This window comes from Dromiciops gliroides, chromosome 6, assembly GCF_019393635.1.
Source record: "Dromiciops gliroides isolate mDroGli1 chromosome 6, mDroGli1.pri, whole genome shotgun sequence".
In the NCBI taxonomy this organism is placed as follows: Eukaryota; Metazoa; Chordata; class Mammalia; order Microbiotheria; family Microbiotheriidae; genus Dromiciops; species Dromiciops gliroides.
In genome coordinates this window covers 3244424-3260743 of record NC_057866.1, presented here as the reverse complement: position 1 = coordinate 3260743, position 16320 = coordinate 3244424, and the positions used below count along the sequence as shown (strand labels likewise).

The 16320-nt window shown below is 56.5% G+C and overlaps 1 protein-coding gene across 1 annotated transcript in view; it reads right to left on the bottom strand.

The window, feature by feature from the left end:
• The window catches only part of SLC22A18 (solute carrier family 22 member 18), a 74471-nt gene that overhangs the window by 26260 nt on the left and 31891 nt on the right, over positions 1–16320 (bottom strand). Inside the window, exons 5-6 of the mRNA XM_043969648.1 lie at positions 2914–3029; positions 219–332 (exon numbers count right to left, since the gene is read on the bottom strand). Of these exons, the coding sequence (XP_043825583.1) occupies positions 219–332; positions 2914–3029 (230 nt within the window). The remainder of the gene's footprint in view (positions 1–218; positions 333–2913; positions 3030–16320) is intronic.

The following is a 16320-nucleotide window of genomic DNA, read 5'->3' as shown; positions in this document are numbered from 1 at the left end:
TCTGGGCAGGGGAATGGTTTGGGGCCCAGACAGACTGGGCGAGGAGACAGATTGGGGAAGGAGAAGGCTGCACTGTGAGAGGTGGCAGGGGTCAAGTGTCCAGATGGCTCAGACCCGACATGGCCTTCTGCCGGGGCTCTCCTCTCCCCTTGTCTTGTGTCCCCCGACACCCTGGGGAGTGTTCTTGTGGAAGTTTGGCCACTGGCTCCGAAACTTACCTGAAGGAAAACCGGAAAGGATCTTGATGAAGAAAACAGGCCGGACCCCCGGCAGGCTCAGGAGGCGAGCAATCTCCTTCAAATCAAACACACTGGCTGCTTGGGGGGGTTTGCCTGGGGAGACAAGGAAGGCTGGTGAGCCAGGAGCTGGTGGGGCCCAGGCAGCCCAGGCTTTGGGGGTTCCCACTGCTGGGACCTCCAGTGATTCCCAAAGTCCTTCTTGTGTGGGCGAGGCATTCCCTCTGCTGATCTCAGCCCCTTTTCCACCTGGGCCTTGGGCTTCCAAGGCTGCTGGTCATTCATCCGGGCCTGAGCGGCCAGCCTGTGGATACGGCCTGCCTAGGCCTCTGCTAACAGACTTCACATAGGGGCCTCTCCCATGAGGCCTTGGCCCCTGGACCACCTTTGTCCTATGCAGAGGCATGAGTCCAGCCATCTAGCAGAGGGGATGGAGGGAGAGCCTCTGTTATTATTTATTTTTTTGGTGAGGCAATTGGGGTTAAGTGACTTGCCCAGGGTCACACAGCTAGTAAGTGTTAAGTGTCTGAGGCTGGATTTGAACTCAGGTCCTCCTGACTCCAGGGCTGGTGCTCTATCCCCTGCGCCACCTAGCTGCCCCTTGAGAGCTCCTGTTATTAACCACATTTTGCAGGGGAGGAAACAGGCCAAGAGAGGGGGAGTCTCCTATCTATCTGCCTGAGGCTGTGCAGGAAGTGGAACCCAGGCCCTCCCAAGGGCCAATGCACTACTGTCATCTGGACAGGCCTTGTGACAAGACAGCCTGGACACAACGGGGAGGCTGGCCCCCTGCCCACCTAGCCATGGGAAGTTAGGACTCTGCAATATTTCTAAAGCATGTTTTACTCTCAAGCCCGCTGAATGAGAGAAGGGTGTGCTACAGTGGAAAGAGGAATGCCCAGCTCTCTTCCACTAACTGCCTGGATGGTGCTTGGGCAGGTGGCTTCTGAGCCACCCGGTCCTCAGTCTCTTCTCCTATAAAAGGAACATAGGGGACTGGAAGGGATTTTCAAGGATCTTTCCATCTCTAAGATCATAGGACTTTAGTAGGTCCTTTTAGGTCCTACTTTAATGAATAGTTGAGGCTCTGTTTTCTCATCTATAAAATGGGCAGAATAATAGCACCCCTATCCCAGAGTTGTTATGAGATAATATTGGTAAAGAGTTTCACAAACTTTACTAAGAACAGTATGTAATTAGCATATCAAATTCACTTCCTTTCAGATAAACAAAGGTATTTTAGGCACAGCAGAAAAAGCAGCTACACCTGGGGCCAGAGGACCTGAGTTTGAACTCTGGTGGAGAGCCCCTAACCAGGGAAGGGATCGGCCCCTGATAGCATCTTGTAACAATAGTCCTGCTAGCTAAATTCAATTATTTCTCTCTGCTGAAGGAATACACGGGACCCCAGCATCTTCTAAATTTTGGTACTCTGGGGCAAAGCTCTGATCACCTCACCTTAGGTACAACTCTGGTACAAAGCTATGCCCAGCCCAGAGTTTGTCAGAGGGCTGGTCTAGAGACCATTCATGAGCTCATGAAGGAGGTTATGTCAGCCTAATTCCCATGGGCTCATTCCAGGGGCCGGGGGTGGGGGGTGGGGAGGGCTGTTCTATGAATGGAGGGGAATGTTCCTGCCTGGCCGGTCAGGCAGTGACGTAGAGGGAAGCCAGCCAGGCCTGGGGAATGACACACACACACTGACGATATCTGTGTGCTTACAGACAACAGTTCCGGAGAGGGACCTATGCTGTCAACCCATGAACATGTCTGGGAGCTCTCAGAACCCAGTGGGGCCCCCCAGTGGCCCCCTCGTTACTGTGAATGCCCCCCCCCCTTTGAGAGCCAGCTGCCCGGGATTCCCAGAACTGGCAGTCCCCTGGTTTGTGCAACTGGACATGCTGTTGGGTGTGGAGTCTGATCAAAGGCATGTTTCAGGGCCGCCCACCCGTTCTCTCAAGTGGGCAGAGCTTCCCCTTCCTGCCTTGCCCACGCATGGCTGCTTAGAGCCCTCCTTTTACAGAAGGTATAAAGGGTCCTGGGGACCCCAAGGGCCTCTTGCTGAAGAGGGAAAGGACACCCACAGAGGCATCAGGGATCTGCCTGAGCCACACAGAGCAGTGAGGGGCACAGGTCACTGACTTCAAAGCCAGCCCCTTCCCCAGACTAGCCTGCTTCCTTCAGCCACAGGGGGCTCGTGGGCAACTTCTGGCCTCCAAACCCCAAAGCCACGCTGCTCATGACCAGCCCCAGAGGACGTGTGCTTGGTGCCCACCCCCCAACAGAAGGCCAGTGGGGATCCCGTCTAGCCTCGCTTTCTCCCGTGGACTTTTTGAAGGTGCATTTGGGCTTTGCCCTGACCCAGGTGCCAAGCCAAGGAGGCCAGAGCGGGCCCGAGGGGTGCTCAGCCTCTCTTTGGAGGATTTCCCCCTGCCTTGGTCTCCTTGCAGTTTGGCAGGGATTGTGCCTAACTCACTCTCCATAGCCTCTGGCCTGGTGCTGTGCCAGCCTCTGGCCATCCATCGATGTCCCTCTCTCCCTTCCCTGATAGATCTGTCACCCACAGTTAGCCTGAGGCCCCAAAGCCAGGGGTATCAGAATGGAGGCTTCACTTTGTTCCTAGGGAAACTGAGGCTGAGGCTCACCCTCCTTCAGCCCCCCACCCCCACCTGCTCACCTGCTGGGGCTGTTCTGACTTCAGAGGTGGTCTTGGTGTTTGTGGGGATGCAGGTGAGGCTGATCACGGCGCAGACGACATTTGCCAAGAAGGAGACATAGGCAGGGAAATAGACCCTGGGAAGGGACAGAGATCGTGTGTCATGAGCTGGGACTTGATGGAGATGGGGCTTGCTCATCTTCTTTCCCCCCATCATCTGCCGGCAGTGCCCGGAGCCCGAAGACCTGGGCTTGAATCTGCCCTTTACTGTCCATGTGAGGGTCCTTCCAATTTAGGGAGCACCCGCTGATGTCACTGTCCCCTCTGCTGTGAGAGGTTAGGCTCCAGACAAGCACAGACTCCCTGAGGGCAGGAGGCAGTCCATTTCATCCTCCATATCCCTTGGTTCTTTAACAAGCACTTGCTGATCGTTTAAAGGCAAAAAATGAAACCACCTCTGCCCTCAAGGGGTTTCTGTTCACCTGGGAGAGCAGGGAGGGGAGGGTTTCAAGTTCACACACCAGCAAGCACAAAGTGCATCTGAGATGGCCGGGAGTGTAATGACTGGAGAAACCAGGGAAGGCTTCTGGGAGTGGGGGCGCGCGGGGGAAGGGAACACGCATTTACAGAGCACCTACTATGTGCCAGGCACTGTGCTGAGAGCTTTACAGATACTCTGACAACCCTTCGAAGGAGGTGCCCCTGAGAAAGAGGTGTTATTCTCATTTTATTTGAGGAAACTGAGGCAAAAAGAGGTTAAGTGACTTGCTCGGGTTCATTCGGCTGGTATGTTTCTGAGGCTGGATTTGAACTCAGGTCTGTGTGACTCCAGGCTAAGCTCTCTCACCCACCCCAGCCCCCTGGTGAGGCTGTGGCCAGGATGCCACCTGGTTGGCACCCCTCCTAGGCACAGGGGGTGTCTTGTAGGTGAACAACCAAGCCCAAGGTCACTGGGCTCCTCCTTGGTGTCTGAATCAGGATTTGAACCCAGGTTTCCTGACTCCAGAGGCTCTCCCAGGCTGCACTGGGGCCCCAGGACCCTCCAGGACAGGCTCAGAGATGAGTCATTCAGTGGGGGAAACACTGAGGGCAGGGCAGGCTGATGTTTTCTTCATCCTGGTCTGCAAACATTCATGGCTGACCATCAGTGCTGGAGGTCCCAGGCAACCATATGTGAGGAAATGCCCCAGGCTGCTGTATGACCTTGGCAGAGTCCCTTCCCTCCCTGGACCTTGTTCCCTCATCTGTGAAATGCAGATTCAGACCTAGAAGCTTACAAACTCTAAATGCATGGTCCTGGGAAAATGCTTGGGGGGGGGGCGTTTATAAACACGGCCCCTGTGTAACCAAGACAGGTATGAGACAGAAGGGAGAAGAGGATAGTGAAGGGCTTCAATCCAGCACAGGAAAAGGGACATCCCTCCTCCTCTGCCTCCCCCATCCCTCCTCCTCCCCATCCCTCTACCCCTCCTCCATCTCTCCCCATGCCTCCTCCTCCCCCCCTCCCTCCTCCTCCCCATCCCTCTACCCCTCCTCCATCTCTCCCCATGCCTCCTCCTCCCCCTCCCTCCTCCTCCTCTTCTATCCCTCCTCCTCTGTCTCTCTCCATCTGTCCTCCTCTGTCTCTCTCCATCTGTCCTCCTCTGCCTCCCCCATCCCTCCTCCTCCCCATCCCTCTACCCCTCCTCCATCTTTCCCCATGCCTCCTCCTCCCCCCTCCCTCCTCCTCCTCATCCCTCTACCCCTCCCCCATGCCTCCTCCTCTGCCTCCCCTCCCCCCACCCTATCAGGACTGGCCAGCTTAGCGCTTCCTTCTGGCTGATTCACTGCTCCCTGAGTGGCCTTGCTGAGGAAGCAGAATCTTTGGGGCATGACTCACTCCTCATTGGGAAGCCTGGCCAATAAAGGGCCCATTGAGCCTGCTCAGATTCCGAGGATACTCCCCTGTGGGCCTTCAGCCCAGGACATGGGGGGATGGGACCCCTGCCCTGTAAATGTGTTGGTAAAGGCTTTTAGAATTGGCCCAGCCCAGGCCAGGCACTGAGCAGAGAGCACTCCACAAAGGTGGAGTCACTGGGGGCCAAGTCAGGATTTGAACTCAGGGCTTCTCTCTTCCCCCCTAACCTCCCAGAGACCTGGGCTTCAGGAAAAGCCTTTCAAAGGAACTTCCTAGCCACAACCAGAGCTTCTCTGAGCGCTAAGACACATAAGAAAACTGAGGCCCAGGATGGGGAGAGGAGCCCTTCCAGCAGGACTGCACCTGTGGGGATGGGGAATGCTGGGCAATGGAGGGAGGGTCTGAGGAAGGGAGAGAGATGTTGGGACAGCGCTTTTTTTATTTGTCCAGTCTCCGCAGAGAGATCTCTTAAAACTTGTCTCTGTCCAGAGACTGACCAGATGGGTCTGAGGCTCGGTGAGGACCAGACCCTTCCAGGCAGGTCCAGGCTTGGGTGGGCAAAGACCCATGAGCTGCTGCAGCCCCATGGGGGCCCCTCGTCTCATGCCCAAGGCGGCCAGCCCCTCAGCCTGCTGGGAGAAAGTGGAGGAGGTGAGTCCTTCCGCTCCCAAGATGGAAAAGCTTTTTCTTCATTAAAACTGCCCCAAAGTGCAATGGGCCGTGGTGACCTCGCCATCCCTACCTCCTCATCCATAAAGTGGGGATGATGATACAGCCACCTCTCAGGTCTGGGTGGGGGCAGAATGGAGTAAAATTTGCAAAGTCCTTGGGAAACCCGCAGGGCTCCTTGCTTGTCATTGTCTGTTATGTTATCAGTTGTCTGGGGGGTGGGGGGGGTGGGGGGCAGGGCTGCATTGGAAGAATCCTGCTTCTGATACTTGTTATATGCTGGGTGACCCTGGACTAGTCGCTTTGACTGCTCTGAGCCTCAGTTTCCTTTTCTGTAAAATGGAGATCACAACCCCTGTAAGAGTTGTCTCTCAAACAAGGCAAGGGCTGGAGAATGATTTGTGCACCTTATAGACACTTTTGTTGTGGAAGGTCTGGCCCAGATGGGTCTGAGGTCGATTCCAGCTCAGAGAGACCAAGACTCTCCAGAGAAGTGTCCCTTGGTTGGGCTAGAAGCTCTTTGCAGGGGGCAGGAGGGGGTCTCTATCTCTCTGTCTCCTCTCTCTGTCTTTGTCTCTTTCTCTGTCTCTGTCTCTCTATCCCCTCCCTGTCTGTCTCTATCTCTCTATCCCTCTCTCTCTTTCTATCTCTCTGTTTCTCTGTCTCTCTCTATCCCTCTCTGTCTGTTTCTCTGTCTCTCTCTGTCTCTGTCTCTCCTCTCTCTGTCTCTCTTTGTCTCTCTATCCCTCTCTGTCTGTCTCTCTGTCTCTATCTCTCTATCCCTCTCTTTCTATCTCTCTCTATCCCTCTCTGTCTCTGTCTGTCTGTCTCTCTGTCTCTGTCTGTCTGTCTCTGTTTCTCTCTCTCTCTCTGTTTTTCTCTCTCTTTCTCTGTTTCTCTCTCTCTCTGTTTCTCTCTCTCTTTCTCTGTTTCTCTCTCTCTCTCTTTCTCTCTCTCTCTCTTGCGCACCAGTCCAGTCCAGCCTGGTTTATCCCAGTCCAGCCTGCCCTGGGGGTGGGGGAGACCTCACCCAGCCCACCTGAGGAATGGGCCCGCATAAGATGCCGTTCTCATTTAGTCCCCTGGGTCTTCAGGGTAAAGTCATCAATCATTGCTTCATCTAGTCTGCTGAGTAGGTGGACAGACAGACAGTCCCAGAGAAATTCAGGGGCGGGGTTGGGGGGGGTGGGATGGGGGAGCTGAGAAAAGAGCTTTTGTTCATCCTCTCTCCTGGCCTGTGTCAGGCTGAGCCACTCTGGTGCAGGCCTGACTTGGGCTCTCCATCAGCTGTCCCAATTAAAGCCTTGTTAGGGGGAAGGGGCAGAGAGGGAAAAACCTCATGTCATGGGAGTGTGTGTGTGTGGGGTGCCAAGTTTCAAAGGGAACTCCTCAGCAAAATGCGCTCAAGGGTCACCCTCTGTTTCTGAAGCTCCCTGCCTAGGCAGGGCCTGGACAGACCCCAGCCCAGTGATGCAGGTGGGGTGGGGGTCAGGATGGCCCCTTGTCCCCTTGCTAGTGTTGGGAAGCGCTCACAGAGCCCGAGGCCTGAGGCCTGAGACCAGGACTGGGTGTTTGGAAAGTCAGAGGATTCCCAGAAGTCAGAGCTGGGGAGGGAGCGGGATGGAGGGAAGGACCTTAGAACCTGATGGGAATGACGGCCCAGATCGGGCGTAGAGGGAGGGAGCTCTGTCTCCAGCACCTGGCCCAGGGCTGGCATATTATACAGTCGTCACTTAATAAATGGTTGTCGATTGATTAGGAGGGACCTCAGAACCTAGAATGTTGAGGCTCAAAGTGACCTCAGAACCTAGAACATGAACTGTGAGAGCAGGGAGGGACCTGGGAGACCATCGAGTTCGATCCCCTCCCCCATTTTGCAGACGGGGAGACTGATGCCCAGGGCAGGGAGGTTACCCAGGTTGTCCATGTTTGCCCTGTCCTTAGGGAGTGGGTGAGTGGGGCAGGTGAGCCCAGCTTTGGCCTCTGCTTGGCCGTGGCGGGGGGCGCAGAAGGAAGGGAGCCTGCTCTTACTCACGACAAGTTCGGGGCTCAGCTCCCCCCTCGGTTGGGGCATCTAAGCCTGCCGGTCAGTTGGTGCCCATGTAGACGGTCTTGTGTTCTGAGACGGGAGGGGCACAGAGTTCATGTGGCCCAGGGTCCTGAGGGGAAAACTGGGTCTGGGCGTGAGGCTGCACCTTGAAGGGGGGCCCAGGGAGTCGTTTGCCCATGCGGGCCTTCCAGGATCCAAGGCCCAGCTTCCCCAGGCCTTCAGGACAGAGCCTGACGGGGTGCTGTTAGGCAGTGCTGGGGGGCAGGGCTGGGCCCGGGGGTCCCCCTCCATCTCCACGCATGAATGGAATGCTTGGGGCTGCTGGACTCTTGGAATGTTCTTGCCAGCTGCAGCATGGGGGCAGGGTGGGGGGGGCTGTACCCAAGGGAGGGGCCGGAAGCAGCAGATCCATCCCAGATGGGGCTGGGGGCAGCTGCTCTGCATTCCTGGAGACCCTTCGTCATTAGAGGCCCCAGCTCCGGAAGTCCTGGTATTTTAGGCTCCCAGGGCCTGGCAGGGGAGAGGGCTTGACCCCTGAGGCTCCCCATTCATCCTCCCACGTCTGGCAGAAATCCCTTTGACAGGTGCTCAGCTAGAGCAATCTTTGGATACTTTCAGTGACGGGGAGCTCCTTCCCTCTCCCCCCAAAGCAGCCTGTGCTCTTAGTTGTGGTCTAAATGTTAGGGCTGGAAGGAAACTGAGATCGTTAGTCTAAAGACAGGGATGGAAACTGGGGCCCAGAGAGAGGAAGGTGTCTGCAGGGGTCTCAGAGCTGGGGATCCATCCCTAGCTTCCTTCCAAGAGGCCAGGCTGAGAGAAACCTCTCTTCCTTCCCTCCGGCTCTGTGTCCCCTCCCCCTGTGGGGTCTGGCCTTCCCCATTAGGATGTGAGACCCTCAGTGTCTCCCTGTCACCGGCTGTGGGGCCTCCTGCCTGTAAACACGCCTGGGCCTGCCCCCTCCTCAAACCCTATCCTGACCCTCCCACCCCTGCTCACCCCCTCCCAGCTTCTGCCCTTTTCGGGGAGGCTTCTTTAAAAGGCCCCCTGTTAACCCCTTACTGTCTGGCTCCCACCAAGACTGTCCTCTCAGAAGTCACCAATGACCCAGTGGATTTTTCTTGGGCCTTGTTCTGCAGCCCCTGACACTGTGGGCCTCTCTCTCCTCCTGGATCCTCTCCTCTCTCCAGGCTCTGGGGACACCCTCATCCACGTGCCTTTCTCCTGGTTCTCCTCCTCCCTCTCTGCCCGTTCCTCCTCAGCCTCCTTGGCTCCCAGCCTCAGCTTCTGCCCTGGGCTCCCTTCTCCCTCCCGACCTAATCTGGATTTCACAACCAGCTCCATGCTGGCGACTCATTCTCAAGTCCACCTTCCGTGCCCCCCAGGCTCCCAAGGTGCTTTTCAGCAGACATGCTTGAGAGCGTGACATGTCCCAAACAGCCGCTATCTTCCCCTTGCTGAACGCCCTGGTCTCTTCCCCTCCCTATCCAATCATTTGTCAAGCCCTGTCGGTTCCCCTTCCTCATGTCGCTGCATTGTGCTCCCTTCTCTATGGTGCTGCCACCAACAGCCTCACGACGGGACTATTAGAATGCACCCCAATCTCAAAAGGTTTTAGAAAGAAACGCGGTCGGTCCTGGGTAGGAGGGAGGGGGAGGAGGTGACAGAGTTCAGCCAAGGACCAGCCTCAGGGAGGCAGCGGGAGCTCTCCAGGGAAGGGCAGTTTGAGATTTCTGTGAGCAGGTAAGTCAGAGGAACTCCAAAGATGGGCTTAGCCCTGGGGAGGGTCTAAGCACTGGGCGTCCGGGAGCCTCCTGGAGGCCGGCTGACCTCTACAGCAGCTGTGGAGCACACAGAGCTGGTGCAAACCATATTAATAAAGGATAACTGATAAGAATCCTCTTCACACCTGCCGGGGGCTCTGCCTGCCTCGGGCGCTCCCATCCAGCTCATCCTCCACTCAGCCACCCAAGTGATTTTCCTAAGGCCCAGGTCTGACCGCGTCGCTGCTCAATAAACTCTGGTGGTTCTGATAAGATACAAACGTTCTCTGGGCCCCTCCTCCCTGCCCCAGCGACACCATCTCCTTCAAAGGCAGATGACTCCAGCTTGACAATCAATGATCCCTGGGGTTTTCACTCCTTAAGGAGGCATTTTCCCCAAGTGAATGAATCATTCAATTAAAAATTACCCCAAGAGACAGCCTGCCCTGGCTCGGTTGGGCCAGGATACAGGGAGCTGTCCTCTGGCCCAGCCTGTCAGCCAGGGAGGCTCTGGACAGGGAAAAGCCGGGTAGGAACCTGCATGTGGCCACCATTACTGGTGACCCTCCTCTTATGTGTCTCAGAAGAGATACTGGGGGCATAGCCTCTGTTCTTTGCCCTTTGCCCTGGGGAGCAGATGCCAGGCTGCTCAGGCAAACAGTGCCTCAAGATGGCCAGGAGAGCTGCTTGGGGGCTGACCAGCTATTGGAATGGTGGACAGGCTGGTGTGAAGGAAAGAATGCTGACTGTAGAGCCTTGGGTTCAAGCCCTGGTTCTGTCTCTACAAGTTATGCTTCCTTGGGCAAATCATTTCCCCCACCTGTGCCTTGGTTTTCCGCTCTATAAGATGGGAGCAATGATATTGGCCCTCTTTCCTCCCGGAGCTCTTGGGGCGTACTGTGGCGATGTGAGTTATGATTGGCATGAGACCTGCACAGGGTCAGGAGGAAGATGGAGACAAGGAGAGAAAAGGAGCTGGCCTATCATGGGGACCACCCACTCAGAGTGAAAAGAGAGGGTCACAGCTGAAAACGACCTTGGAAATCATCACACTAACTCCTTCAGCTCATAGATGGGGAAACTGAGGCATAGAGAGGGGCTGCCCTGGGCTGGAAGTCGGGGTCTGTCTGGACAAGTCCCATCCCTCTCCTGGACCTCACTTGGCTGTGGTGCTGAGTCCTGAGTGCAAGGCTCACGATGCCCAATCAGGTTGGAAGGTCCTGGGCCTGAAGCTTCTTGTCCTCTCTCCCACAGCCATTTGGCTTCCAAACTAAATCAGGTCAGGAAGATGAGGTAGGGTGAGATGACTAAAGTCTGTGTGTGTGTGTGCGTGTGTGTCTGTGTGCACATACATGTACATGTGTGTGTTATATTCAGGGGAGTCCCTGCCCTTGACTCAGGCCTGGGGTCAGAAAGACCCCAGGGCCTTCCCTCTCCTTTGTAGGTCCCCAGGATCACAGAGATCTCCCTCCCTATGGAGAGAGCCCCAAACTGTAGGAGCAGCCTAACTCCCTGGCCTTTACTCAACCCCAAGGGCAGGGCATGCCTCCAGCCTGGCAGCCAAACCAGGGGCCTGGGCAACTGAGGCCCCGCTGTCCATGCTAACCAGGGCCAGGTGGAGGTAGAGTTTGACTCCAGCTGCCTGGGCTATGCACACAGTAGGTACTTAGCAGAGTCTGTCCAGTCTTCTTGGGGTAGGAACAACCAAGGCCCTGGGGCTCCCAGGAATGGGCTTCCTCTCCTGGGTGGCCCACACAGCTGCCCTTGTCTGCTGGCTGAGCCCGGGGCCCCAGGGCTTTAATCCCTGCAGTGGGAGGGGGACTCAGAGGGGGATGGCTGGGGCCAGATGCTCCAGACAGGTGCAGGCCATTGGTCTGCCCAACCAAGGAGAAGCCACAGCCCCCACGCACAGCCCCTAGCTCCAGTGACTGAGGATAGCCTCCTCAAGTGACAGCTGGACCTCCCCCAGGTCCCAGCTGCTGTCTGGTGCCCCAGTCTCCCCACCCCCCACCACGGGCAAGGGGCTCAACCATGGACTGCCTACATGACCCTGGGCAAGTCACAGCTCTTCTCTGGGCCTCAGTTTCCTTCTCTGTAAAATGAGGGAATTCATGACCAGCTTTAGCTCTGTGATCTAGGGGGCAGGGAAGCAGAACAGTGGCGGAACACATGAACCGCAGGCTCTGTGAAAGACCAGACTGACCCAGACACCCAAAGGCCCACTGTGGTCCTCGAGGTGGCCGGGAAGGCAGGTTCTCGGCCCTGCTCTGCTGTGATGTGACAGGAAGAGCACTGGGTCCGTGTCATCTTGGGCCACTCCCTCCCCTCTCGAGGTTGCTGGTCTCTAGGGTGCAGAGCTCAGGCAGCTGGGGAGACTGGGAATTCCTGCCCCTGTGGCCCTCCCCCCCATTCCCAGATGCCCTACAACCTCTGTCTATCCTGACTCCCATGACAATTGTGTTTGTGTCTTATCTGAGGGCCAGTGGGGTGGGGTGGGTGATGTGCGCTGCCCCTTGGCTGCCATGTATATACTGTCTGAGACCAGACCAGAGAGGGGGGGCAGGGAGGGGCACAGCAGGGGGGAGGGGGGGACTGGCCTCCCAGGTGCTGCATCAGGAATGAACAGAAGGCCCCCTGCAGAGGGGGCAGAGGATGGTGCTGAGGCCCTGAGCCCCTGGCACCCCCTCCCCTTTCTCCCATCCCATCTGCGAGGCAGAGCAGCAGGATAGCAGAACCAACCCCTCCCCTCCTGGAATCCTCCTTGATCCTTTGTCAGCCGGAAGTCCCTGCCTCTGCCCCAGCTGCTGATAAGGCTGTGGGGGGCAGGGCGGGAGTGGGGGAGAGGACAGGGCCCTGGAAGGTTCCAGAGCTCAGCCCCTCAGAAAGAGCTCACAGTGAAGCCACTAGTGTCCCCTTCAGGGTCCTCAGAAGCTGGTCTCATATCAGGGAACAAAGTCTGGGAGGGGAGAGCTCAGCTCTAGCAGGGGCCAGCCCAGGTCTCCAACCCTCCAACCCTAGCCCTGAGAGCAGGAAGGGCCCTTGGACCTCCTCGGTTCACAGAGAGGGAAACTGAGGCCCAGAGACTGGGATCAGAGTGCTCAAGTGCAGCTCCCGATTCCCAGCTCAGGGCTCTTCCCAACCCCCTTCCCCCAAGGGGAATGTCCCTGTTTGAGGACTCTGGAACTTTCTCACAGTGACATCACCTTGCATCATCCGCTTCACCCAGAAAGCAAGTCCCATTTGCAGGGGGTTGTGGGTGGGGGACTTGCCTGCTCTTTGGGCCTTCCGGCTGCATTGATTCTGGGGAAGTCAAAGTCCCAGGGCAGGACTGGAGGAACAAAGCCAAGAATGTGGCTGGGTGTTCCAGAGTGGCCCGGGGAGAGGGGAGTGCTGGGGCTCCCCTGGAGTCACAGGAATCTGGGGGAGAAGAGGTGTCCTGTTGATGAAGGGAGCGCTGAGCTTGCTGGGGCTCTGCTGCTCTTGGGCATCTGGGAAGGCCCTCTTGACAGGGGGCATGGGGGAGGTCACCAAATGCTGGAGAGCCCCCGGCCCAGAGGCGCCCCTTGGGATGAACTTTGTCAGCCCTAGCAGCTCCTGGGACCACCTAATGGGCTGGAGGGGAGTGCCGATCTGCCCTGGTGGAGGGAGAGCCTATAGCAACCAAATCCTGTAGTCAAGAAATAGAGTTGTAACCAGGGTGGGGCCTCTGGCATGTTGTCTCAGGGTGCTGAAATTGAAAGGCCTCAGAGAGCCCTCGAGCTTCAAATGAAGCCTGGAAACAATGATGTTTGTCGTCTAGCTAGCAAGAAGAACTGGCCGTTCTCAGTGGCTGCACCCCACGGGAGCCCTCAGCAGCCCAGACCACCCAATCCCTGCTGGCAACTCACTTGCCCCAACACCCACATTGCTGCTGCTGACCCTGTGTGTGCTTTTCTCAAGGCCCTGGGTTTGAATCTCTGGAACTCCCTCCTTCCGTGACCTTGGGCAGGTTCCTTCCCTGTTCTGGCCTTCAGAGGTCTTTCCTACAAAATAAAGGGCTGGGATGAAAAGCCATGGCCCCCTGAGAGGGCCCAGATCCTCAGTCTCCTCCTCTGCCACAGGGCTCTCCAGGACCGGGCTCTGTGATGGGGGCTGGAGGTTGAGAAGGGCACAAGAGAAGGCCCCTTTCTTCAGGGCTCCTGCCTGGGGACACTTGCGTCACCAGCTGTGACGTGTTACAACAGAAGACAACAACAGCTCTGTCTTCCCCGCTCGCTAGAAATCTCCAGAGGCCGGGCCTGGCTGCTCGCTGACACTTGGGGTCTATTTTGGGAGGGGGAGGAGGTGGCAGAGTTAGCTTCTGAATTTTCCTCCCCATCATACTCAGTCACAGGCCTGTGTCCCAGAAGGGGCTGAAAGGAAATGGGGGCAGGGAACATGTCACCAAGGCTGCAGAGGCGGCCCCCAGCCCTGCAACCTCCCCGGCTCTCCAGGCCGCTCCTTAGGCCTCCAGGTTGGAGCAGAGGGTCCTGGAGGGAGACTGGACACAGGGGGCATTGGGAATTCAGTTTAGGTCAATGAACAGGTGCCTGTACCTGGACCGAAGCTACTGAGACAAAACTCAAACAATCCCTGTCCTCTGCGAGCTTTGTCCTATCACGACTCCAACAGGCGCACACACAGAAATAAGTATGAGATTTGAGGAGGTAGAGACCCCGGACACAGGGGAACCAGGGAACGCTTCCTGTAAGAAGCACCCCCCGAGCTGAGCTTGGTAGGAAGCTAAGACTTCTAATAACTGTGGGCACAATTCCAGATCTCTCCCCAAAATGGTTGGAACCGTTCACAACTCCACCAACGATGAATTAGCGTCCACTCTGTCACTTTCCCCTTGGTTTTAGCCAATCTGATAGTTGATTGGTTGGTCTATTTCTAAAGATGATTAGGGAAAAAGGAAAAGAACCTCTGCGTTCTAAAATGTTTATAGCGGCTCTTTGTGGTGGCAAAGAACTGGGAACCAGCTGAATGAGTGTGGCCTGTGATGGTGATGGAACACGGCTGCGCTATAAGAAATGAGGAGGAGGCTCTCAGAAAAGCCTGGGAGACTTCAGTGAGCAGAACCAGGAGAACCCCGTACAAGGAACAGCATATTTCTTGAGAACGACTTTGAGAGACTAAGTTCTTTTGACCTTCATAAACACACACATCAACTATACGAACAGGGAAAGAATTGAGAAGTGCCGGTATGTACAGAACAGTTTTACATTCATGTACCCATGTGTGGTGGCGGCCCATTTCACAGATCAGGTAGTGTCTGACAGAGGCAGCAGGATCTGAGGCCAGATCTCTCCAGCCTGGGCTGTCTTTCTACATCCCCCACTGCCCCGGCTCTACTGCACCAGGTGCGCTCAGAGGGAGGACCGCAGTCCCCTCTGGCCCAGCCAGGCCATGCAGACTGGGGAGCTGGGATCTCTGAGCAATTCTCCTGGGGGGAGGGGAGGGAGAATGCCAGCCTTCTGGGAGAACGGGGGTGTGTGTGACCAGTTTCCCTTTTGCTATCTGTTCTCCCAGTGAGATTGCCCCCTCCACGCCCAAGCCTTGGAGATAGGCAGCATGTCACTGATAGACCAGAGGCAGCTTGTTAGCGATAGACCCGGGAGGGTTGGTGGGGTCCCTCAAAGCCTGGCCGCCACCTGAGTCATCAGGTGCCCTGCCGAGCCCCGAGCCTTTGACCGGGCAGTAAATATTTAGGCTGTGGGCTGGTCACCATGGGGCCATAGGGAGGGGCTGGCAGCAAGGGCCTCATCTGCAGACATTCTCGCCACCTCCTCTCACTCCAGGCAGGCTCAGCTGTTCCTGGGCCCCTTCAGAGGGGCCCGGTGGGGAAGGGATGGGCCTGTAGTCCCTTGGCCAGCAAGAGCTGAGCTGGGACTTAGTTCTCCTCTCTGTAAAATGGGGAAATCCGGGTATGGTGAACCTGGGTCCCCTAGGGCTGTGGACCCCGAGACTTCCCTCCCCATCCCTGCCTGCTTCCAGCCCAGCTCAGTGCACTTCCTGAGAGGCCCAGGCCTGCCAAGGTCATGCAGACAGGAATTTGAACCCAGATTCTTTCTGCTGCTGCTTCCTGTTTCCAGTCTCCTGCATCGAGTGTCCAGAAGGAAAAATAATGCCCAGTCCCCATTTCAAAGTCAACAGGCCCATGAAGACCAGCCTCACCCACATGGGGTGGCCATGGCCAGCACCATGGGCAAGGTTGGTTCAGGTGGCTTAAGGCCGGGACAGAAGGAGGCCCAAGATGGGGTTCTAACATTTGAATGCACTGCGTTGTTAGGTAGTAAGTTCCCCATCATTGGAGGTATCCAAATGAAGCCTCATTGTAACAGGGGATTTAATAGCCTCTGAAGACACTTTCAGTCCTAAGGTCAGTGAATCATCCTGCCTTGCCTCAACTAAACAAGGCTGGGTGGGGCTGGTTGGGGCTGCAGGTAGCATCAGCAATGCTACTTGTCAGAGGGAGGTATGAGAAGACTTTCTTGGAATCTGGGCCTTATCTCCTGGCCTGTCCAGAGCCAGGGGCAGGGATGCCACGGCAGGGATGCCACGGCAGGGATGCCACGGCAGGGATGCCACGGCAGGGATGCCAGGGGGAAGCTGTGTGGACAGCAGCTTCTAGCTCTCCAGAGTCTGGGCCCCGGGGGTTGGCAGGAAAGGTTCCCTGACCCAGGGATTGGAGAAACTGGGTTATTTATGGTCCCAAAGCAGTGCATTTGTCTTTGGGACCAGTCTAGGCCTCAGTTTACCCATCTGTAGATGGTGGGTCGCACCAGGTGGCCTCTCAAGTCCATTCCAGTCCAGATGATGGGTTCTAGGTTTCTCCAGGTCACATGACCACTGGGGAAGTTTGACAACTTTCCCTGGGCCAGCCCTCAAACTCAGCCATCCCTGGTCCCTCCTGGCCAGGTGAGAGCACCCCTTCTCTGGGGCCTCAGTTTACCTACCTATAAAAAGGGAATGCGTGGTGGGCCACCCGGGCTGTTGAGCAGCCAAGTTAATTAACCCTCATAAAGCGGTTT